Source organism: Stigmatopora argus, chromosome 16, assembly GCF_051989625.1.
Source record: "Stigmatopora argus isolate UIUO_Sarg chromosome 16, RoL_Sarg_1.0, whole genome shotgun sequence".
NCBI lineage: Eukaryota > Metazoa > Chordata > Actinopteri > Syngnathiformes > Syngnathidae > Stigmatopora > Stigmatopora argus.
In genome coordinates, this window is record NC_135402.1 from 1,666,802 (window position 1) to 1,693,057 (window position 26,256).

At 38.1% G+C, this 26,256-nt stretch overlaps 1 protein-coding gene across 5 annotated transcripts in view; it reads left to right on the forward strand.

The window, feature by feature from the left end:
- Nucleotides 1-4,845: 4,845 nt before the first annotated feature.
- sh2d3ca (SH2 domain containing 3Ca) overlaps nucleotides 4,846-26,256 on the forward strand; it is a 45,420-nt gene continuing 24,009 nt past the window's right edge. For 2 of the 5 annotated variants that reach the window (XM_077622502.1, XM_077622504.1), the window contains exon 1: nucleotides 12,280-12,741. In XM_077622502.1, the coding sequence (XP_077478628.1) occupies nucleotides 12,661-12,741 (81 nt within the window). In that variant the 5' untranslated portion in view covers nucleotides 12,280-12,660. Of the gene's footprint in view, nucleotides 4,941-4,973; nucleotides 5,100-5,578; nucleotides 5,696-5,798; nucleotides 5,899-12,279; nucleotides 12,742-26,256 lie in introns of those variants that run through there. The other 3 variants (XM_077622506.1, XM_077622505.1, XM_077622503.1) reach the window with 3 other exon arrangements.

Sequence of the window (26,256 nt, forward strand, 5' to 3'; positions counted from 1 at the left end):
TATATGTATGTGCATATATGTGTGTATATATATGTGAATATATATATGTGTATGTATATACATGTGTATATATATATGTGTATATATATATATATGTGTATATATATATGTATACGTGTATAACTATAGTATGTACATGTATATTTGTGTGTGTGTATATATATGAATATATATGTGTATATATTATATATATACACATATATATACATATATATAGACATATATACATATATATACACACATATATACATATAAATATATACACGTGCACATATATACATATAAATATATACACGTGCACATATATATATACACATATATATACATATATATGTGTACATATATATACATATACATATATATACACATATGCATACATATATATATATATATATATATATATATATATATATATATATATATATTTATACATATACATATTATATTATATATTATATATGCCTATATAGTCTTATCTATTTCAACGGTGTCCACTATAATATTAACTCTAATGTATTTATGTACATGCATTTTAAAGGATAACTTATTGTTATAAATTATTTTAGGATGATCCAATGAAATGTATACCTGTAATAGCACTCTAGCTTTCTTCCAGTTTTCTATACACGAGCTAATGGTATTATCTTTGCTATTATTCCTATTAATCAAAGCTCTTAGAATCATAAGAATGCTCCCATCATGTCATTCTGAGCCGACGCCAGGAGGTGCTCACCTTCTTCACTCACCGGGCTGCCATTGGCCACCGCCGTCGTCGTCCAAATCTTCCGACTTAGTAACTCAATGGGTAATATCAACTCAACACACACACACACACACACTTTGACTTACTGTCTGAAAGCACACATTCTGATAATAAGTTTATTGAATCCACCTGAAAGTGTGATTGAGAAATATGAAATATGTCGCGTCAACTGTGAGGGGAATTCACGCGTTCACCTTCATAGACATAAAAAAAGCACACATTATAGCATATTTACTTCATACTGTGTAATAACTACGAGCAAACTTTTCAAAGTAGCTACTTAGGAGTTGATGTTGCATGATTAGCTGGGAAACCGAACCCCGGGGGGGAAATCGTCATTTTGGGATTTAAAGTCCAGTCCATTTAATTGCCTCTTCTTTATTTTAAATTGGATTTCACATCAGCATTTCATTGTCGGGAAGGGTCGCCGTTTTAAAAGATTGCTCGTAGCTTTATCCGGGTGCCGCGTTTTGCCGTTATGTAAACAGTCGACGGCGATTGACGCCTAATTGGTTGAAAGTAGGATCATCGATGCTGCCTGTTTATCTTGTTTTAACGTGAATCTGCCGTCTTTTCCGTTTTCACGTCGTGAAGCTAAAAAAAAAGCTGTCAAAGCAACAGGCTTTAAATGCAATGATGTGAAATTATTCCTTTTTATGATGACAACAACATGCAATAATTCCCACTTTCAGCCTGATAAGAAAAGAACCAGCTTTCTTTTTATACCTCGCCGTCTTTTCGTCTCCTATATTCAGGCGAAATCTTTTTTTCTTTTTTAAAAAAACGATACATTTTTCATCCCAATCTGCTAAACTTTCTTCTGGATCCATAAAAAAAAATCTGTATGTTCCCTTTTGTTGAAGTCCATTCAGTTTACAGGTGATAAATGTAAGCCTTTGGCAGAAGTCTTAATTGGCCCATAAATGTAGTCCATATTTATCCTGTTTGTTTTTGGCTTCACTCCATTTAATTTTTTTTTTTATGACTTCAAATCCGCACAAGCGAATCCAGCTTTTTGTCACAGAAGAACTTTATTAAGTGGAATGTGACCTTCTGGACGAGATGGTTTGCATTGAGCGTTAACCCACCGCCATAAAACGGCCATTGATCGCCAATTCCACGCCATCGCTTGGCTTTTTCACGGGTTTATGACGCCCACGGTGAGTCAAATGATGCATTATGTTACACATTGGGTTGTCTGTCATTCTCCTGCTCGCGACCTTTCACGTGACCCACCTGTTACCGATTGTCTCATCAACCCATGTCTGTCTATTTAAACCCCGTGTATTCGTCAGTGTCAAAACCTGACCAAGCCAATGTGTAACACATTAGCGGCATCCGTCATGTTCAAATTCGACTTTTACGCGTCGACTTTTTGATGTAAAAGCACAATAGAGACACTCAGGGTTACACAATGACACACGAGAGATACACAAACATTTTCTCATATTTGCTAGTCACTCATTTTTTGGGGGGTCCATTTTTGGTCTAGATACATTGTGACTGCTACCTTGACTTAAACTATCCATGCTGCAAAACCCTTTGTGAAATAGTTTGCACAACCCAAGCGGAAATCCTGATTACATTTAAACAAGGTTAGCTCATAAACAACTTGACGGAAACGGAAATTATACAAAAAATCATGCAAATTAGAGACGTGATAATTTTTTTTGGTTTTTTTTTTACATTGGTTGTCAGGTCAAATGCAGCTGACTTGTATGCCAAAAATGTTGCTCTCAAATACATAAAGTAAGTAAGCTAAAGGCTCATAAATCAACGTCAGTTTGGCTCACAGCCACAAGTTGACTTTATTATTTGCGCTGGGTAAATCTATGAAAAATTACTGGCACGTGTATGCTTCCCGCAATCGTCAGAAAATATTTCTGGCACCTGAAGCAAAAAAAAAAAGGATTTCCAAGGCTGAGAGGCAGCAAGAAATTCCCCACTTGCTGTGTGATATCATTTTTATCCACCTGCTAGCGAGGAAGAAAATATTGCATAAATGCAGAATGTCTTTTCATGCTCACACTTTGAAGAATTTTTCACGTTCGGAATGTTGACAAACACGTTCGGGTGGTTTGGGGAACCCAAAAATGGACTTAAATAAGAGCAGTTACCTTTAAAATAATCGTACTCAAGTAAAAGTAGCAAGTAAAAAGCATAGATAATAACAAACTGCTTATAATGTCTAATATTGCAATGGTATTTTTTTTCCCTCGCCATGTTATCTATGTAAAATGCAATTATACTGTATCATAACATGACCACAAAAACCACACAAATGTTCTAATTCCGATTAGAAAAGTCGAGCCCTTTAGTGGAGAAAACATATTTCTCCGATTTTCCATCGTCTATTGGTGCCAAATAGTATCTTTGATGACAGCGCTCAATGGGAAATGTTTATTTTTTTTACGTTGGGAAGACCATGCAGGCTTGTGTGCGTGTTTGTGTGGTCATGTGACTATTATTAAGTCTGATTTATGTCATAGAGTCGTGATTTTTGTCATGAAATCTCATTGGAGACACTGTAGAGATCTCGGGGAAAAATATAAAGAGGGAAAATGTATCAAATCTAGTGTTTCCCAAAGTAAGAGTAGCAGTTTAAAAAAAAGTTGGTGTGGTAAAAGTACTCTTAGAAGTCAAATTTTGTCCCAAAAGGTGCTCGAATGAATGTAAATGTAGAGTCAACTAATCTGACTTTATTAGTTTCTAAAAAGAATTGTATTCTCAGTTTGATTGGCAATAAAGTTCATCATCCGTAACCTCAGCTCACATAGGAGCAAAATATACGTTTTAGAAAAGATTTCTAGGAAAATGTCACTTTTCAGCCCCTGAAAACGACCGTATTTGAGGGTCCAAATGTGGCCCCAAGTGAGGCGTAAACACGTGTTTGGAAGCCACGTAGTCGTAACGTATTCCGACTCCAGCGGCCTTCCACAAATCACAAATAGAAGCGGCATCACGTTTCACCTGCGCGCTTCACCAAAATAACTGCGCATCTTTTTTCAGTGTGTGTGCGCACACACACACACACACATTTATGTTATGGCATTTCTGCTGACGGGTTGTTATGGGGGGACATTTGGTTTGGGAATGTACACAATGTTGTTCTCGTGACTGTAGAGTAGAATGTATTTACTCCCAGAGTAAACATACATATATGTTATACGGTCTATATATATAGTTCTATATATGGACACATGCATACAGTATATGAATATATATACTGTACATGGATATACATTTTCAAGTTGAAATGTTTGTGGCGCATCACACATTGTTGACATGTTTTTTTTCAACGATTTGGACAGCAGACGGACGCTTGTAAATATGTTTTTTGTTTGGAAAAAGGCTTTTGAGAGACAAAAAGAAGCCATTTATGATGCTGCCTTTGAAACTAGGATGTGATATTTAACCCTCATAGGAGAAGGAAATGACATAAGCGAACACGGGGGTGAATGTGCCGCGTCGGCAGTGTTGCTTTGCACTTCTTCACTTCATTTATGCTTGTGAGCGTGCGTAATAAACGAGAGAAAGTGCTGAATCATGACTTTGGACTACTTGTGCACTCATTGGATTCACAGAGATTTTGGCTAGAGTGAGAAAAAATGGAGTTTGACCAAATAAAATGTCGCTTTGTTGACATCAGAAGGCGATAACTTTGGATTTTACACATTTTCAATTCATTTTAAAAGAGATTGCTATCGAAAATGCTTGCATGTTTTCAATATTTTTAACAATAACAAAAAAATGGCATTTTTTAATATTCTAGCCAGATTTTATATTTGATGTCGTGTTTTTTTTCAGTTATTTACATACAGACTGGAGACACTTCTTGTGCAGAAATATATATATATATAATTTTTTTGTATATATTATATATAGCAATTCATAATAACATTTATTTAAAAATATATTTTTATTAATCTATTTAATTTATAAAAAATATAAAATTCATAATTAATGAAGGCTGTGGTCCCCGGGGCCCACACTTGAACAAATAAATAAATAAAAATAGAACTGTCGAGCTCAGTTTTTCTCTTGTTTAGCTTTTCTGCCACCTAGCGGATGGAAAGCTACACTACAACAGGAAAGCATGGCATGACTAAAAATTAAGGACACCTGGTCAATTCTAAGTCCAAATACTAATGGCGATGGAAGAGATGACTAACAACAGGTAGGCCTGTTTTGTGCATTATTTATTGTTGTTATTTTATCGGACAAGAATCAGATTATGAAGTAAACTACTGTGATTTTGCATGACTTGAGTGAGCTATTTAGATAAGTAAGACATGGATTTAAATAGGTGGCCATCGACAGCATTGCCTTTGTTATGGTAGGAAATAATTGTGCAAGAGAATTTGTTTGTTATTCAGTTTAAGAATCAAGATGTGTTTAGAAAATGATCATATAGTTGTTTTGTGAGTGTGAGTTCTTCCTAAATGCAAATCTGATGTATTTGAGATAAGCATTGCTCCAATCTTATTTATATAAGCAACTACCTCAGTGTTTAGATGAAGTACTTCAGAGTTTAGATAAAAAAGAAATGACAATACTTAACTCATTGCTTTCCATTGACCACGATAGACTTGTAATCTAATTAAGCATAAGAATGATTACATTTAAGAAATCAAGAAGTTTGCTGGGAGAGTTGCAAGTTTTCTAAACTAGTTGAAGGTGATGTTAACCATTTTCAGCATTTGCTCATAACTTTGACTATTAAAAGTTGAATCTGCATACAATAGCAATTGTCCCTTTATGGACAAATATACAATATCATGTGACCTCCGAACTCATATTGTTATCTAATTTTAGGATCTACAATGAGGCATTGTGGCTGTTCTAACCGTTATGTTATATGATACCAAACATCACATTATGTGGGATAATTTTGCATCCCATTGCCCTTTTGGACACCTGATCCACAACCAGGTGAGTGTAAAAATTAAAAATACCTGTCAGACAGTTCCATGTCAAGCAAACAAATGTGCCAATGAGTCTTTTTAATTTGTGCTTATTTTTCCTTCGACCGTAGGAAAGTGACGCTTGCACCTATTACGACGTAATATGTTCAGCTACGTATTAATACGTCCTCTTTTCCAACACCTGATGATTGACAAGAAACCGTCATTAAGGTAAGTCATTTTCAGTTTTTTAAGTGAACTTGGACAATATCAAAAAATACATTGTTATCCTTTTTTGGGGCCCCCATCCTCCAACACTAATAAGAAGAAACATTAGAAATTAATGCCATGTATAAAACATGCCAAGTAGTGATGTCATGTGATACTTCAAATGTATCGTCATTCTGACTTTCTTGTTGTCAATTCACAACTCATAATTTTCCATTATTGACTAAAAACTGTATTGAAACAGATTTATCTGGCAGCCCAAAGTTTTTCCTCTTCAATATTTAGTTCCTCGTTGCATTATCATTTTTGCCCACAATCTTACAAACCTTTAACATGCCCTATTTTCTCGCATATAAGCCGCACCCTTAAAATTGCCTTAAAACCGTTAAATTTTACAATTTCTCTCTTATAAGACGCCCCATGATTCACAATTTTCACCGTTTTATGGCAACTGCAGCTTCTACTGTACTCAGTAGATGGTGCTATAGTAATCTTTGATTTATCAATGTTCTAACATCAACCAAGGGACAAAAAATTGAAGTGAATTATTACTTGTTGAATTAATTATACCTTAACTTCCAATCAATCCAACCTTGACCTTTTACCACTAATGAAATGAACAAATCCAGCATCATCTGACCTCACCCCAATAACAACAACAGCACAATTCCCCACATCCCATTAATTCACATATTTAGGAATGCCTAAAATGACGGCTGCAAATATATCATATGCAAATGCATTATTTATGGATCCTACTTCTATTCTTTAAAACTGGCTACAGTGAATTTTTCCATGACCTTCCATTTTCTGCAAAAGATTTATAACAGCTGATGTTTAAACCAATGCACTCTTATAACACACATGCAACACCTGTCACACTTCATTTACTTTTTGATTTAATACGGAATATTTTGTGTTAATTTTGTATGCAGCCCATTTTAATCCATCGTTGCCTTTTTACGTGTTGAAATGAGGGTTTTTTTAGCCATACTGCATATCCTTAGAATTTGTGTGTGTTGATTGGGCTCAGAGGTGTTAGTATATGTTTAAGTATATGAATTTCCAAAATGATGTGTGTGTTGGGGGGTGCGTTTATGTGCGAGCAGGTGCATGTGTGTGTGATTAAATCAAGGCAGTCGCCTCTGGTTGAAAATGTGTGTGTGTGTGTGTGTGTGTGTGTGTGTGTGTGTGTGTGTGTGTGTGTGCGCATTGGACAATTACTGAAGATTGATATAATGTGGCGTCTGTGTAAATGAGATGAGGTGTGAGCTGGTGGGCGTGTTTCACCCGCTGCTTTTGCGTTATAACATCCAACACCCGCATGCGCGGATGCAAACGACGGCACGTTGTTAAAAATACTGTCAAATGCAAATGTATTCAATAGCTGAACCCAATTGTGTTACTTAAAAATCATGCATATTGGGATGGTTTAAGTCTTCGTATATCCAAGGGTGAGCTAAGGGTTAAACGTTATGTGCGTCTTTTTTGAGATTTAAAATTGCTAAAAAGGGAAAATGTCCCAAATAGTAATTTGGACAGCAGTTAAAGTCTAAACGGCCCTATCATTTTTCGACAAGCTTGAGGGAGGGCTCAAGATCTCGCTCGCTTTCTTCTCCTTGTCAAGGCTACTAACTAAAATGACTACTCCTATATTATTTGTGACAGATGAGAGTGGAAATAGGTAGGTATATTTTTGGCATGTTTATAAATAGAGCGCATGTGAAAAGTTCCCTGGTTTAGTCATTTTTTTCCTCCAATTAAATCAGGGGTGTCAGACTCGAGTTGGTTCGCGGGCCGATTTAACGTCAACTTGATTTCACGTGGGCCGGACCATTTTAGATATGATATTTAGTTTTTTTTAATAAATTGATTAAAAGAACTGGATTAAAAGCCCTCAATATTCAGTTTTTTATAGATCTAAAACAATGTTTATTTTAGCTTTTTTATATATTTTTAGATTTTACAAAATGATTTTTGAACTAAAAACAGAAAAAAATGATTAAAAAATTACAATTATTGATTTAAAAGGGGGAAAAATCAGGAAATTTAATATACATCTATACTCTTCATTTTAATTTGATCCTAAAACAGAAAGTCGGCACTCATCATTTACTTTCCCGGGCCTCACAAAATGATGAGGTGGGCCAGATTTGGCCCCCGGGCTGCCACTTTGACACATGTGAATTAAATACACTCAAATTGCATCAGGCCAGATGTAAATACATGCAATAATACTTTTACAATCCACTAATGCTGAGTCACAAACACCAAAATAACAACACTTTTTTTTTTCCATTCACTTGCACTCATTTCACAGTTTTCTCCTACACATACACACACACATACACACACACACACACACATACACACACACACACACACACACACACACACACACATCTATGAGCACACAGACACCCCCCAGACAGACCCACACACTCCTTTCATTAGAGAGATGCTGGCAGATACATGCTGGGATTCTCCATTGTGCTCCCTATGAGCCTGTGGGATGGGGCTCACTAATTAATATCTAACCGACGTCCACCTCGGAGCGCTATGTGGGGGGAAGTACCGATTGGGGGGAACGGAAAGAGGGGTGGCGCTGTGCACTGTAAAAAGAAAAAGGGAATAAAGGCACAAAATTACAGTTGTGGTGTGCTATTGTCTGTCTGCCTGGTCAAGGCAGTCTTGAATTGAATGGAATTGAATTGAATGCTTTTATTGTCATTATACAAGTATAATGAGAATTGAAGCTTTCACCACGTAGTGCACAAATAACAATAACAAACAGACAAAAAGTAAATCAGTAAATAAGAAAGAAATAAGTAGTCCAAGCGAGATCAGCAGGGCAGAGCTGTTTTTTTGTTCCGTCTGAAGTCCAGGATGAGTTCCATGGTTTTGGAGAGGTTCAGCGTCGAGTTGTTGGACTCAACAACAAACAAGCAAACATATATATAATCAATATTTAGTCAAATAATCAATAAATAGTAATAGATAAATAAGTGGTCAACATAATGAATAAGTAGTAGTAATAAGTCTTCAGGTGCAGAACTCGAGTTGAGTATGGTGACAGCTCTTGTGTAGAAACTGTCCTTGAGTCTGTTTGTCTTGGCTGTTATGGCTCTGTGGCGCCTTCCAGAGGGCAGCAGGTTGAAGTGGTGGAAGCCAGGGTGCTTATTGTCTTTTATGATGATCTCTGTTCTCCTAAGGCACGTGTCAAAGTGGTGGCCCGGGGGCCAAATCTGGGCCGCCGCATCATTCTGTGTGGCCCGGGAAAGTAAATCATGAGTGGCGACTTTCTGTTTTAGGATCAAATTAAAATGAAGAGTATAGATGTATATTAAATTTGTATTTAATTGTATTTTTTAATCCATTTTTTCTGTGTTTTTAGTTCAAAAATCATTTTGTAAAATCTAATATTATATTTTAAAAAAGCTAAAATAAACATTGTTTTAGATCTATAAAAAAACTGAATATTCAGGGCTTTTAATACAGATCTTTTAATCCATTTATTTAAAAAAATCTAAATATATCCGGCCCACGTGAAATCAAGTTGACGTTAAAGCGGCCTGCGAACCACCCCGAGTCTGATACCCTTGTCCTAAGGCACTGGGATTTGTAGATGCTGGACAGGGTAGGTAGGGGGAGTTGATGATCTTATGGGCTGTGTTGATCACCCTCTGCAGTCTTTTTCTGTCGGCTTCTATCCAGGTTGAATGCCACACTGACTATCTTTAAATTATGACTGATATTTCCTTCCACTCTCACTTATGGAAATCAGCAAAACAGACCCCAAGCAGAACACTAACCTAAGTAAAATGTCAGCAGGACACAGAAAAATAATGTAAAAGACACACGACGACAACGGGTGTTAATGGGAAACCACATATGACAAGTAGTTTAACAGAAAATAAATTAATAAATAAACATCCTGGAATGGCTAGCGGCAAATACTAAGTACGTCTTGATGGGTAATTACTGTATGTGCTAACGCAATTGGCTAGTAACCATTTTAAAGCATACCTTACATTGTAAGCCGACATTTATCCCATTCCCCGTACGCTCAGGTTTTTTTGTTTTTGTGCGTACAGGGGGTCCAGATGTGACAACCTACATTTTTCTTTTCTTTTTTTTTGGTGATGTTTAAGAGCGGATTGGATTTAGGAAGAGCATGGAATCCATGTAATGAGCTTTTGTGCCCTCCCTCCCCTACTGTGCAATCTGTTTAATCCAGCACTAGATTGTACTAAGAGGCGACATTGCAGGACGTCAATCTAGCTTGTCTCTTATTTGTTTTTAACATACTGACATACTTTTAAGGGCCGGCTTAGCAAAGACTTGACTGAATTATATCTGGCGTGATGAAGACGCAAGAGTGACATTGATGAGGATTTTTAGCAGGATTAATAAATAAAAAAACAATGTTGGATTTTTTTTTGCCTAGATGGAGTTTCCGTGGAAAGGCGTTAACTCGATTTCATGTTGTTTGGACAATTTTAGATATAATATTTTAAGTAGATTTGTTTGTTTAATCTGGGTTAAAAGAACTGGATCAAAAGCCCTAAATATTCAGTTTTTTATAGATCTAAAACTGTTTGAGTTTTTTTTGTTCATAGTAAGGTAAAACGTATTAATCATTTGTTTTTCATTTCAAAAGGAAACTAAATATTTTTTAATTATGTTCAATAATAGTGCAAAACAAAAAATAATTATAGATATTTTTTTAGATTTTACAAAATGCTTTTTTAACTAAAAACACAAAAATAAAAAAAATGATTAAAAAATGCAATTATTGATTTAAAAAGGGGAAAACCAGGAAATATAATATACATTTCTAATCTTCATTTGAATTTGATCCTAAAACAGAAAATCGGCACTCATCATTTACTTTCTCGGGCCGCACAAAATGATGCGGCGGGCCAGATTTGGCCCCCGGACCACCATTTTGACACCAGTGCGCTAGAGAGTGTGTGTGCATGTGCAAGTGTGTGAATTGGGTTGAGGAGAATGGCACTGTTCTATCCTTGAAACACCTGCCAATGTATTTTGGCTTTTAATGAGCTGTCTAGCTGCATGCATTATTTCAGCATAGCCAGCAAAGGAAATGTGCTTTTTTTGCATTTTATTGAGATTTTCTGCTTCCATCCAAAGTAAAATAGGGATTTGTGATATAAAAGGGGGTGTCGGGGGTGATTTGGTGTGTGTATGCGTTCAAGCATGTGTGTGCTTGCACCCCGCTGGCCTCCTTTCATGGCTTTAGAAAGGTTAGATTCCTCAGGGAAGCTGCATTCCTTTTTGCTCCTTGGTTTTCTTTTTTTATTTATTTAAATAATTTCTTCTTCTAGGGTCAATTACCCAAATTTGAACCGTAAACAAATCAGGCCCAGCTTGGGCCAATTTGTGTCACAATGAGGAAACTCTTGGCAAATGTGTTTGAAGTACTACTTTCTCTAATGTAAATTGAAATGTTACTTGAATGAATCATTCAAGTGCAAATGTTGAATAGTGCTCTTTAAGATAATGTTATTCATTTTTATTTTCTGTTACCTCACTTAAGCCTATCTAAATGTTACGACACTAACATTGTGATTACGCTGGACCGTATTTTTTGGAGTATAAGTCGCACCAGCCAATGAATACATAATAAAGTATCACTAGAGTAGAATTTATGGGAGGCTATTTTGTTTTATTTGATTGAAACCAAGAGCGTAAAAGTAACAATGTCAAATCACAGTTTTTCACATCACTATAGCCTAAAAAAACAGGATTTCAGTGATTTTTTTTATTTTTTAAAACATGTCACCCTTTTATTCATAGCCGTTAAAATACGCTACTTAAAAATCCAACTTAAAGCACTATGCGATTGGAAGATGATGTCATGACCACTTCTCAGTGATGTCATCTATTCGCAGTCCATCATAGTTTTACGATAAGTACAGATCGACATAATTGGCTTTGCCTTGTTCATCTTTTTTTTTCCTTTTGGCAGTCACCGTGCCATCATTTAAATTTCCATTCACTTTTCCCACCCGATCATTTCTTCGATTTCCACCACTTCTAAATACTCCCTCTTTCTGCCCCGCACATTCCATATCGGTATTGTCTCCGCAACCAAAAGCAAGGACAGGGTAGCCAGGGTGGGGGGGGGTTGGTGGTACTTTCTTTTTTTTGGCCGGCATGGTGGGTGGGGTTTATCTGCAATTGGGCAGAACTCTCCCAGGCTTGTTTCTGTTCATGTTAAAACGCCACCCCCCTTCGCGCCACTCCCATCCCTCCCATCCATCCATCCATCCTCCCTCTCTCTCTCTCTTTCTCTCTCTCTCTCTCTCCCTCCCTCTGGTCCACCCTCCCCCCAACCCAACCCACACGCCTTTCACAAGCAAGCAATGAGGTAATCCCTAGCAGCCGCGTGAAGTGCAGCAAGTGCGGCGAGAGGAAGCGAGAACGGCGACCGGCGCGATGTCAGGAGCAGCCAAAGGCACCGCTTCCCATCACTTTCCCCATGTTCTCCTCTGACGGAGGCGTTTCGCCGCGGATCATTTTGAAGCCCTTTCCGTAGTGAGGGTGGGGGGGTCACTACTATGTGGAGGGCTTTTTAGGCTAGGCCGAGCAGGGGTGGGACAGGCTTTTTTTTTTTTTTTAGCCCAGAGGCTCCCGGGCTTATATTGTCCACGCTTTGGGGTGGGGGTGAAGAGACGGAAGAAGCCCCAAAAAAGGAGGACGCCGGCGGGGGGAAATCCGGGGAAAGGTGCACGACCCACCATGACGGAAAGGTGCAGTTTGTGGAGTGCCTTGTCGGCCGCGGCGTGCTGCTTCTACCGGGGATCTTTCATGCAGGTGCAGGTCAGTTGTGTGTTGCGTGTTTGTTGCGTGTGTGCGTGCTTGCTTGCGTGTTGGGATGAACATGTGAGGGAGTTCTGGCTGGAGGTACTCGGCCACGCCGCTGACATTGAATTCAATGCTTTTATTGTCATTGTACAAGTATTATGATGAAAAAATGAACCTTTCACCACGTAGTGCACAAATAACAACAAGAAACAGATAAATAAATAAGACATAAATAAATAAGTAGTCCAAGTGAGATCAGCAGAGTGGAGTCCAGGATGAGTTCCATGGTTTTGGAGATGTTCAGCACCAAGTTTTTGAGAGTCTATGGACGCGACAACAAACAAACAAACACATAGATAATCAATATATCGTAATGATGAATGGATAATCACTAAATAGTAATAGATAAGTGGTCGGCATAATAAATAAGTTGTGTAAGTAGTCGTAATAAGTCTTGATTAGGTCCTAGGTGCAGAACTCGAGTTGAGTATGGTGACAGTCAATGGGAAGAAACTGTGACTCTGTTTGTCTTGGCTGTTATGGCTCGGTAGCGCCTTCCAGAGGGCAGCAGATTGAAGTGGTGGATGCCAGGGTGCTTATTGTCTTTTATGATGTTCTCTGTCCTCCTAAGGCACTGGGATTTGTAGATGCTGGACAGGGTAGGTAGGGGGCACTTGATGTTCTTTTGGGTTGTGTTGATGATTTTCTGATGCATCATTCAAGTAGTGACGAATTTTGCATGTGGCATATTGCACTGTATGAGTTTTTTTTAGGGCATGGGATGGGAAGTACCTTTACTCAATGTATTTTCAGCTCAGGGTTTAATATGACATTAGGAGGACTCTGAGTATTTTGGGGGTTAACGTGGTGCCTACAGTAAAAGCCTGTATTGAATGGCAGACTGAACTAAACTAGGTGCCTTATTATATGAAAAATTTGACATTTTTTCAGGACTGGCAGAGAGTTACTTGAATTATACGTTGAACGTTGCTGTTGTTGTTGTTGATTTTTTTAACCAGTGTATTGTATGCTGTGACTTACGGTAAGATTACAGCTAATAAGACACAATGTTTGCAAAGATGATATTTAATTTAGATTATTAGTTCCTTTTTTAGAAAGTACTCCTCTGACCTGATTTATTATGATATTATCGTAGATTGTCGTTCAAGTAAGTCTGATTTTTTTTTTCCAAGACAATTTTAATATAGTTGTCTGCCTAAAAGTTAACACTATCCCGCTGTGTAAATTTTCTTATTGTTAAAAGGGCTGAATTGCATTTATTTCGATTTGTTTTACAAATTTCTTTAGATATTTTCAACTAAGCAGACCCGGTTATTTGCCGCTGGCAACAATTTCGTCAATAACGCAATTTTCATTAAGATTTTCTCTGTTTGTGATAATGTTTCCATAAAAAAAAATTATTTGTACATAACAATAGTCGATTGATCACGGTAGCCCTAATCCCGATTATTGTGCAATCTCGTCAAATAACTCTTAAATTCCTAAAATGAACAGTTTCTCGCCACTCTGGCGGCTTTAGTTTTCACCTGCTTTGCTTTAAATGAGCTCCGAAACATTACGTTATATTTAATCAACGGGCTGCTGGCGTACGATTCCCGCATAACAGCCGTTGAAGTGGCTGAATTAATTAGTTTGCAAAGTCTTTACGAGTTAAGTGGCAGCCTCTCTCTTCTAAGTGAAGAATAATTGGCTAAATTTTTCCAACATGGGCTTGTTTTCAAACACTGCCATTTGCTTCTGACGCCTCGATTCATTGTCGTTAAAGATAAATTGTCAAGCAAAATACTCTGCAACCCAAACGAGTTCTGCATTTGATACTCATTTTTAATTGCATATGTATCGTTTTATTCGTTGCTTGATTCTAGATCAGGGGTGTCAGACTCGGGTTGGTTCACGGGCCGCGTTAACGTCAACTCGATTTCATGTGGGCCGGACCATTTTAGATATAATATTTTGATTGTTTTTTTTTTATAAATGGATTAAAAGAACTGGATTAAAAGCCCTGAATATTCATTTTTTTATAGATCTAAAACAACATTTATTTTAGCTTTTTTAAATATATTTTTAGATTTTACAAAATGATTTTTTAACTAAAAACAGAAAAAAAAAATTAAAAAATGACAATTATTGATTTAAAAGGGGGAAAATCAGAAAATTTAATATACATCTATACTCTTCATTATAATTTGATCCTAAAACAGAAAGTCGCCACTCATGATTTACTTTCCCGGGCCACACAAAATGATGCAGCGGGCCAGATTTTGCCCCCGGGCCGCCACTTTAACACCAGTGTGCTAGAGATTGTGTGTGTGGAAGTGTGTGTGGACGTGTGTTCTAGATGTTCAATATTGACTTGGAACTGGCATTTATTATACATTTTAGGACAGTTGCAATTATTTATCTCTTTGCAACAACAATTTGTCTTCAAATCTCGACATTTCTTAGACTTTGTATCTCCTCCTGAATGTATTTTGAAATGATTGTCATATTAAAAAAAAAAATGCAGTCAATTCCATTAGCAGTGCAGAAATGAATGTACAAATCCAACTAATGCGTGTCCCCTGCTCATCAGCTGTATCAGTGCAAAGAGATTAAGTTTGATCCCCTGGTCTAGACTGCACTATTCACATTTTGTACACACACATACACACACATTGCTCGGTCATTGTGTGTTCAACATAACCAGTGCCTCCAGCGCGTCTCTGTAACTGGGACAATGTAACTACCCCCTGGTCCTAGTGACAGTGACATCCCCCCACTCGTCCCCACACATACATACACACACACACACATATGCATAGTTAAGCTAACCCTCCCCTCCAGTTTGATTGTTTTTGAAGTTAATGGCGTTTCTAGTCCGCAAGCCACTTTCCCTCTCCAATCTTCTCCTCCTTTGCGCCTCCAAGGCGATGGCCCGATTCCCTGTGGACCAAAGCGGCATGTGGCTACGACGCCGGCCAAGTCGGCAGCCGGTCACTCTGTCCTTCCTTTAGCATTCCTGTGGTCAAATATTATACTATGCTCGTAAGTTTTGCAGGCTTGTGTAAAAAAATGGTCTTAAAAATGCCCAGTGTGGTATTTTTCTAAGATCTTTCGTGGATTCTCATTAATATGAAGCGGAACATTTTCCACTCCTTTTTATATGGTGGCAGCGTCCCTACTTTTGGTGTCTAGTGTACTGCTTTTAATGTTTTTTTTTTCTCCTCTCCAAGTGGCGTGAAAGGCTATGGGGATTTTTTTTAATCCTTCCCAAAACCATCTGCACTGTTTTAGTTTTTGCATTGTTTCCGGCACGCCTTCAATGGCAGGTCGGCAGGCCGCCTGGCCTGTATCCCTCCAATGTCATTGTACAGGTACGATAACAATATACTGTATTTTCACGACTATAAGGCGCACCGCATGATAAGGCGCACCCTCAATGAATGACACATTTTATTTTTTTTCCCATATATAAAGCACACTGGATTATGAGACGCCCTGTCTATTTTGGAGAACATTTAGGACTTTTAAGTGCGCCTTATAGTCGTGAAAATACGGTATATTGTTATCGTACCTGTACAATGACATTGAAGCTATCAATTCCAATTCATAATTCAAGATTTCAGAAGCAGCTTATGCAATACCAGTAATTTACTAAACTACAGCAAATTCATATTCATTCATTTTCTGTACGGCTTATCCTCACAAGGAAAAAAAGCAGTGTGAATACTGTATATAATATATGCTTGGTATATATATATGCTTTCTTAGTGCTCAGGGTGCACCCTCACGTTCACACCTAAGGACAATTTGTAGTCTGGATCAGTCATGTTTTGGAAAAAGGTGTGGAAAAGACTCGCTAACAAAAACCCACGTATTTGGACCACAACCTCTGAACCGTGATATTGATGTGATGGTTTTGCAGTCTTGCTGCTCAGAATGGAAATTCTCTTCTTATATGTATGTTACGTAGTATATTCTTTTCATGTGCTCTGCTTATTGAAGCTACTTCATCTTTTTGACCAAAAAAAAAAACAATTATCAGGCAGCTTTGGAAGTGGCCTCCTCCCCCCCAAAAAGAAATTCTTTTCAAATTTCAATTAATGCAACCTCAGGGGCAGCAGTGGTCTTTTTCAAGTTCCACTTTGATTTGCTGAATGCATCTTCTTTCAAGAACTCTTGCGTTAATTCCATCGCTCATTTTGGCGCGCATGCACAATGCAAAGTATTCCTTTTTGTATGCCGTCAGGCTACACGGCGCAGTCGAGCAGCTCATAAATCTGCTTTTATGTGCCTTTTGAATGGTGTTTATATGCAGCGTGTTGTCGAGTTTGAAAGTTCTGAAAGACCGTACGACGCTGACGCCGCTGGTTGTCAGAATTTTTCTTTTGTTTGCGTTTTAAGAAGGCAATCATGTTGGCCGTGGCGCGCGCAGTCACAGCAGGGTAACCCACATTGGGCTTGTCACCCAGACTATACAGTAATCCCTCGATTATCGTGGTTAATGTAGTCCAGACATGGCCGCGACAAACGAAAAACCGTAAAGTAGGGTCACCCCTATTAAAAAAAATAATAATATATATTTTTTTACTTCAGTGCGAAGTTCTAGTAGCAAGCTTCCACTTGCGAGTTTCAGCGTGGATTTTCACACAAAAAATGTTTTTTTACTTTACTAAAAATCCACGATGTAGTGATATTCGAGGATTACTGTAATAATATTAGTCAACTAGTAGCAAGCGTAGGACAGGGGTGTGGCTTCCACTTGCGAGTTTCAGCGTGGATTTTCACATTTTTATGAACTTACAAAAACAATTTAATTAACCAAAAAAATTCCACCAGGAAAAAAAACACGATGTAGTGAAGCCGCGATATTCGAGGGATTACTGTAATAATATTAGTCAACTAGTAGCAAGCGTAGGACAGGGGTGTGGCTTCCGCTTGCGAGTTTTAGCGTGGATTTTCACATTTTTATGAACTTACAAAAACAATTTAATTGACAAAAAAAATTCCCTCAGAAAAAAAAAACTGCGATGTAGTGAAGCCGCGATATTCGAGGGATTACTGTAATAATATTAGTCAACTAGTAGCAAGCGTAGGACAGGGGTGTGGCTTCCACTTGCAAGTTTCAGCGTGGATTTTCACATTTTTATGAATTTACAAAAACAATTTAACTAACAAAAAAAATTCCACCAGGAAAAAAAACACGATGTAGTGAAGCCACGATAGTTGAAGCCGCGATATTCGAGGGATTACTGTAATAATATTAGTCTACTAGTAGCAAGCGGAGGACAGGGGTGTGGCTTCCACTTGCGAGTTTCAGCCTGGATTTTCACATTTTTATGAACTTAAAAAAACAATTTAATTGACAAAAAAAAAATACGCAAAGAAAAAAAAGTGAAGCCGCGATAGTTGAAGTCGCAATATTCGAGGGATTACTGTAATACTATTAGTGAACTAGTAGAAAGCGGAGGACAGGGGAGTGCCTTCCGCTTGCAAGTTTCAGCGTGCATTTTCATATTTTTATGACCTTACAAAAACATTTTAATTTAAAATTCCCCCAGAAAAAAAACGCAATGTCGTGAAGCCGCGATATTCGAGGGATTACTGTACACTAAAGGCAAAGGCAGTCAGTGTGCGGGTGTAGTGGGGGTAACCCAAGCGCCAACTGGTATGCTTGAGCATTGAAATATTGGCCATGTAATCCCCTCCTCTTATCTGTCTTTCCGCCTCGACCCCCCCTCCCGAAAACAGCTTTCCATCATAAATCCTCTCTTGGTGTGCCGACCTGCCACACCCTGGAGGCCCGTGGTGTGAAGGGCAGCTGCGCCACTGTTCATTTGCATGTACATATGTGTGTCCACATCCTCATTAGTGCATTTGCCTGGTTTTTTTGCATTAATTAGGTGTGGGACTGTGTCGGTAACTGGCATATTTTTTGTTTTGTGTTCGTGATTTGACTGTCTGGACACGCGTTTGATTGGGAGAGTTGCAAGGGTGGAGTTTGGGCATCGGTTGAAAAGTGGTTGGTTGAGGTCCGTGTAATTGATCCGTCATTTTGTGCTTCAGAGGCTTTGTTAGAGGAAGATGCTCTTTGATTTGGCCATGTGTCTTTGCAGTAGAGTGAGATCAAAGACGCAGAAAATGAAGCATACTGAAGAAGAAAAAATGGATTGATTATCGTTGCGCTGCATTTTTGGGCCACGTTTTTGCCAACTCGTAGTTTAATGGAAGTGGTTCTCACCATTTGAAATCTTATACCTGTCAACTTATACGCTTTTCCCGTATTTTATATGCTTTTTGATCATTTGAAATTCTGTTTTGTATGGAATTTTAAGTGCTTTTTAAAAAAAAATGATCTCGTTTTATGTGGGCCCCATGTGAGTAAATATGTGCAGTGTTGCATTTGTATGTTTTTTTTTAACGCTTAATAAGGGGAATTGCAATCATTAATAAGGGGAGAAATTGGCCGAGGTTGCCAGGTATGAAATGTTGATGACAAGGAGAGAATTTTTGGATGTATTTTGCACCATTTTATTTGACATGTGCATTTCCCTTCCAAGCCGTAACATACCAACATCATTCATATACACAGAAAATTGGATAATACATTAAAATCCACCAAATTTGAAGTTGCAAAGGGTAACATAAACTTCCATCCCTCCATTTTTTTCACTATATTTGTCCACTTTAGGGTCTTAGTTGCCTACATACTCCATCCTTACTACCTTCCACGGTACTGCCGAAGACACAAACAGGAAATATTAATGTATTCCCAGCCCATATGCAATTTTTTTGGTAGTTAGCAAACCCACAAACTTTAATGAGCACAAGCGCAAAACAGAAAAATGGCTGAAGAAAATATTCATGCACACGCCAAGGCGCTACGCCGACCTTTTAAAATGGCGTCGCCGAGATATGCATTTTATATACTTTGAAACTGCCAAGCGTATGTCGTAACTCTAAATCAATTAAACATGAGCTTTTATTGCATAACCTACTAAGAAAAAAAATCGTAAAAATAACTGCTACTTTTTTAGCATTCATCTGCAGATGTGGGTTGATGACTACTTTAATAAAAGTACTAAAATATTACTCAGGTAAAAGGAAAGGATAGGCTTTCATTATTTGAGTTTGATTTGAATTATTTAAGGCTTTTCAGAAAGTTAATAGCGTAATAATAATTTGGTTTCTTGTAGATTAAAATGTGGTAACTTCTCTCATTCGGATGGAAATTTGATCATTTTGACTTTTTATGTGTGCTTTATACTTGCGTTTATGGATTTAAAATGAATAAAAGACTATTTGGATGTGGCTTGAATGTACATGTGTTGCATTAAACCCAAAAATTCTGGTTAAGGCAATCTCAGGGGTCTAAATTGACAAAAAAAACGGGAAAAAACAATAGCAAAACTGATCCAAAAAGCGACGGCAAACGTCACATTTTTGGATTTTCATTTTTTCCATATCAAAATTGACGCCATTTTATTCTTAGCAATTTGTTTTGTCCACCAAATGATGATCATTTTGGTGAATAAATTTACAGTGTATGTTAAGTCTCACTGAGCTATCACAGAAATTATTCATACTCAAGTTTGATATCTTATTGGATGCTTATGGAAGGAAATATTGGCATTGTTGACGGCGTCCCAAGCATGGTGTTGTGATTCCTAGCTTGAGGACAGGATTAGCGCACTCTCCACCTAAGCGCCCTTGTGTTATCACCGCTGCTGCTTTCTAACATGATTGAGGAAAGCTTCACATTAGAATAACAAAAAGAACCCCAACAAATGCCGCCGCCTCGGGATGAGGATTATTCCGCCACTAAAGTATTTGGAAAATGGCGTCCGAGTGAAACTGACAGAAATGTCCTCTCTCGGGTTTGAGTGGGGAAACTCATTAGAAAGATGGACTTTGTTTTATGAGATGGAATGGATTTGCACGTGCTCGTAAAATATTAACGAGGTCTTGATGGGTTTGTCCGTTCGTTCATTTTCTGTGCTTCTTATCGTCGGAGGGCGCTGAAAGCTATGCCAGTAGGAGGCAGACAACCCGAATTGGTGGCCAGCCAATCGCAAGGCACAATGAGATAAAAAAATTATAATAAAAATCACGCTCATAATCATATATGAAGACAATATAGGGGCAACCAGCCTTGCATGCATGTTTTGGGGATGTTGGCGGAAACCGGAGTACCCGGAGAAAACCCACGCAAGCCCAGAGAGAATATCTATAACTCCACACAGAAAAGATTGGAGCCACCAGGGATCGAACCCTGGGTCTCAGAACTGCGAGGCGGACATGCTAACCACTCACCATCGTCCTGCTATTGTTTTTACCTTAATAGAAATTATTGTTTGAATGCATCGCCCAACTTTACAATTTCGGCAACAAATCTAATTGCTCACTTATATTTTAAATTTAGACGCTATTTTATGATGGAGTGAATTGTAGCCTTAGGGATTTAATAACATTTAAATTGCTGGAATTTTTTAGGGTAAATGCATAGAAGAAGATTCACAGATTTTTTTGGGAGGAATTAACAATGGTAGCAAGTGATTTATTTATAAGGGTTATCCACTCATTGATCAAAATGAGACACAACCTGACAATTAACTCTCAAAACTGCACAACAAATTCTCTGTTTGTGTATTTTTCAATAGTCCTTTCATTGCCTTTTGTAATTTTGTGTTGACCTGCACGTTTTTGACTTGTTTCCCTTCATCACGCGTGGCTTTTGAAATTGACTACACACAAACAAGCATATGTTGGGAAAGTCACAGCTGACGTACGTGCTATCGTGCCGGGATTTGGAGCAGGCGGTGCGCAATCGTTTTTTTTCTTCTTCATCTCTGACCCCCTCGAAGTAAAAGGCGTTTTAATGGCACCACTTAGAGCACATGTGTCAAAGTGGCGGCCTGGGGGCCAAATCTGGCCCGCCTCATCATTTTGTGCGGCCCGAGAAAGTAAATCATGAGTGCCAACTTTCTGTTTTAGGAGCAAATTCAAATGAAGAGTATAGATGTATATTAAATTTCCTGATTTTTAGTTCAAAAATAATTTTGTAAAATCTAAAAATATATTTAAAAAAAGCTAAAATAAACATTGTTTTAGATCTATAAAAAACTGAAGATTCAGGGCTTTTAATCCAGTTCTTTTAATCCATTTATTAAAAAAAATCTAAATTATATCTAAAATAGTCCGGCCCACATGAAATCGAGTTGACGTTAATGCGGCCCGCCGCGAACCAACCCGAGTCTGACACCCTTGGTATAGATGTATATTAAATTTCCTGATTTTCCCCCTTTTCAATCAATAATTGTCATTTTTTAATCCATTTTTTCTGTGTTTTTAGTTCAAAAATCATTTTGTAAAATCTAAAAATATATTAAAAAGCTCAAATAACATTGTTTTAGATCTATTAAATTAAATGAATATTCAGGGCTTTTAATACAGTTCTTTTAATCCATTTATTAAAAAAAATCTAAATATTATATCTAAAATGGTCCGGTCCACATGAAATCGAGCCCACGAACCAACCTTGACTTGGACGCAAGCTGCCATTTTTACTATCCATTATCATTGCACATAGCATCACAAAATGTTTTTCCGCTGCAAGAAATATTTAAATTGAATATTGGCTAAACCAAAGTGTGTTTGAAAAAGGCTGAGGCCACTTGGAAAATTGAAATGCACGATTTTACTGGATGAACAGAGCAGAGGCTGTTCAAGCGTCTTGGTGTGATTTGCAAGAAACAGCTGAGAATGGCACACTTGTTTAATATGCTTCCTTTGAAGAACACACGCGCCTGCATACATTGACGCTTACTTGTGTTCACCCGGGGGGATGTGGACATTCCAAAATGCATTGGCGGATATGTTTGGACAGCTTCAAAGTTTTCAAAATAGAAGGAGAAATTTAATTGATGTCAGTTTATTCATGCTGCTTACATTTTTGCCTAATCATTTATTGGAGAGTGAAGTGGAAAATTGCAACAAGCAGACTTTGAATTAGCCTCGTTGATACTTTTTAGAAGGTTTTTAGGGTGCAATGTTGAGTAAAATATGAAAGATGTTTTCGAAGTGGACAGGGTTTGAAGTACGCTGTAGTACAGGGTGTTCTGAAATGTTTGACCCCGTTTTGTAGGGCAATAATTTGGATAATTTTCGTTGGAATGACCTCAAATTTTGACAGCTTGTGTAGAAATGTTCCAGGTTTTTGTGTGTGACATTTGGCATTTCTATCTTTTCAGGATTCTTAACCTGATAAGATCAAAAATGCCAAATGTTACACGCAAAAACTTGAAACGTTTCTACACACGCTGTAAAAAATGTCAAAATTATTGGCCTACAAAATGGAGTCAAACATTTTGGAACATACGGTATATTTTCAGTACAACACGCATCCCTGAACGAAAATATACCAAAATACCAAAATTATTCTAACAAACCCACTTTAAATAGCACAAAATACAGCTTTTATTATTATTTTTTGTTTACCCAAACATATCAAAACATGTTACAAGCCTCTAAAGACCTTTAGATTAGAGTATAATGAGCTAAATAATCCCTTTTTAAATCTGAATGACCACCCATTTGGCTTAATTTCTCATTATTTCCATCCACACAACAGTTATTATCCTCACTTGGTCATGCTTGTGCTGAAACTAGCCTTCCCTAAACCGACATTCTTTGCCAAAATCAGTACTCTGACGAAATCTATTCAAAAAGGTTTACACACAACCAATAATATCCTGCAAGTAGGCGTACAACATGAGCAGCTAGCGTGTCGATTGCACGTTTTCACCCTTCCGCCGTCATGAAATATGCCTAAACGAGCACCGTGGGCCTAGTTTACCAGCATCTCTCCCTCACACGTGAAGTCTCGGAAGCCATCCCGCCTTCGAAGCCGTTCGCATCCGGCGAATGACATCATGCGCTAAAAAAAGCCGAGGTAGAGGCAAAGAGGCGAAGAGTGGGCGTCGGCTTGTGCAGAGCCCGTACAGAAGCGAGACAGCTGCTTCCTAACGGCACACCGCCGGCTAATTTCCCAAGAGCATCTCTTTCGCGGGAGGTGTCGAGTGTCTCTCGTGGGAGTGTTTACGCTGACACCTCGCGCACGCAGAATAATCACTTTCTAGCCCCGCCTACTTAAAAGCCCCCCCCGCCAGGGCGGCCTCGCCCTCCGAAGGTGCGATCACGTCAAGACGTGCGTGCACGAGTCCCGGCTCCATCGGCGTCGCCATGACGACCGCCTGCTAACAATTGGGAGACAACACCCATTTTTCCCAACCCCCTTCTTTGCTCACTTGGGGCGTACATTTTGTGGGAGGAGCTTCCTTTAGGGGGCGCCCCAGCAGGTCTCGCCGTGATGGACGAGAGCTTAATATGTCTCAATAGGGAGCGGTCAGAACGCGGGTGCATCGCTCTCACGCCGACTAGTCCGAGTTATCCAATGGCGACGCTCGCTTTGCTACCTCCACAGGCGATGACATCATCGGCAACCAATGGGAGGGCATTTTGAAGGCGTGCGTCCTTTTTTTTTTGCACAGCAGTGATACAAATTAATTGATATGCATCTAAGGGGCGATGTAGGTTCAAGTAATATTCCTTTTTTTTCTTTCCCATCAGCCACTCTGGTGCATTTTGCTCATTTCTTGGCTGATTTCCCTTCACTTCTCATTGTTTGCGTGCATGAGGTGTGTCAAGTTTCATGGCCGGTCGATAGGTCATCGTGTAATGTCGTAGCAAAGTGTGTTTTCAGTGTGTGTGTGTGGTTACTTTTGCGGATCTCCATGACAAGATTTCCGGTTACAACCTTCGATCCTGATGAGAATTTGCATCATTACTTTTCTGTCACAAGGCAAGGATGATGATTGTTGTCAGATTGTCAAAATTAATCTCGAGCTGTCCATTATTCAGTAAATAGGGCAACAAAGATGAATCTAAGAGTTTTGTTTTTAAGTTTTCAGCTGCTTACTCTTGTATAAAGCTGCTGTTTTGTTAAACTCCCATTCAAATGTTTGATTTGGCTGAAAACAAACAAACATTTTGCTTAGGGTGTCCCGTGATTGGCTGGAATCGGCCCCGCAACTCTCGTTCAGAAGATGCATGAATATTGATTCCTAGTTATAGTTGCCTGAAGCAAAACAGCTTCCATCTCTACATTTTTAAGCCTCAATATTGATTTAAAGAAAACCTAAAATTACATATCTGGATAAGTCTTTCACAGGAACTCATTTCACCTTTTTCATAAAAGGTTACCAGTTTTTCCTCTCGCAATTAAAAGACAATTATTACGTTTTTAGCAGACTCAATCTATAACTTCTCCAGTATTAACAAGTACCTTGTAAAAATATACACACTAAAATCTTTATTTATAGATTAAATTAGCAAAGATTAATGCACGTTATTAGCTTGAAGATAGAATAAATTGGATTGGATTGGATAACTTTATTCATTCTGTATTCGGGAAATTCCTCCCATCAGCTGTCAGGCTCTTTAACAAAACAAATGGCTGAGTTTTAAGACCTATTGTATGCATGCATGTACATCTATGTGTATATGTGCTTATATATATGAATGTGTATGTATTTCAGCAACACGCTTATTTATTTATATATTTATTCATGTATTTATTTATTAACTTACTTCTTACCTATCTATTTATGTCTAAAATGTATTTTGCTGTGTCTGTATTCTCACCCTCTTGCTACTGTGACAACGAAATTTCCCGAATACGGGATGAATAAAGTTATCCAATCCAATTCCTAATATGTTTAGCCTTTTAGCCACACAGACGGTATAGTATATACTAACCATTAATGGACTACTAAAAATAACAGATACATATTCCATTTTTATACACAGAGGCAGGCTTTATTGCACTGTCCATTCTTTCATTCTAAAATAATTAGACGAGACAAACGATGGCTAGCAGCTATGGTTGACGTGCAGTCAGAATGTAGCTACTCTGATTCGTCACAATAAATTAGTGCATCTTGATTTTTCTCCTTTTGGCAAGACCTAGATAAGCTCAATTTTAATACGAGTTCCAAGTCCACGAGGGGTGTTTTTCTAGATCCTGGAGTCGTTCCTTCCAACGAGCAAAGCCGATTAAGAGTCTCTTCTGTCACTGGTTGATGAATTAATTAATCAGATGCTGTGTCACCATATGCTGTTTGCATCCGCCGCTGCAAATAAAATCGCAGCTGCAGCATGCGTCGCCTCCAACTTTTAATTCAAATGAAATTAGCGTCACTATGTCAATAGGACACGTGTCAAAGTGGCGGCCCGGGGGCCAAATCTGGCCCGCCGCATCATTTTGTGCGGCCCGAGTAAGTAAATCATGAGTGCCAACTTTCTGTTTTAGGATCAAATTCAAATGAAGATTATAGATGTATATTATATTTCCAGATTTTCCCCTTTTTAAATCAATAATTGCAATTTTTTATCCATTTTTTTCTTTTGGTGTTTTTAGGTCAAAAAGTTTTACAAGATTTTGTCAAATCTAAAAATAAATACATAAAAATA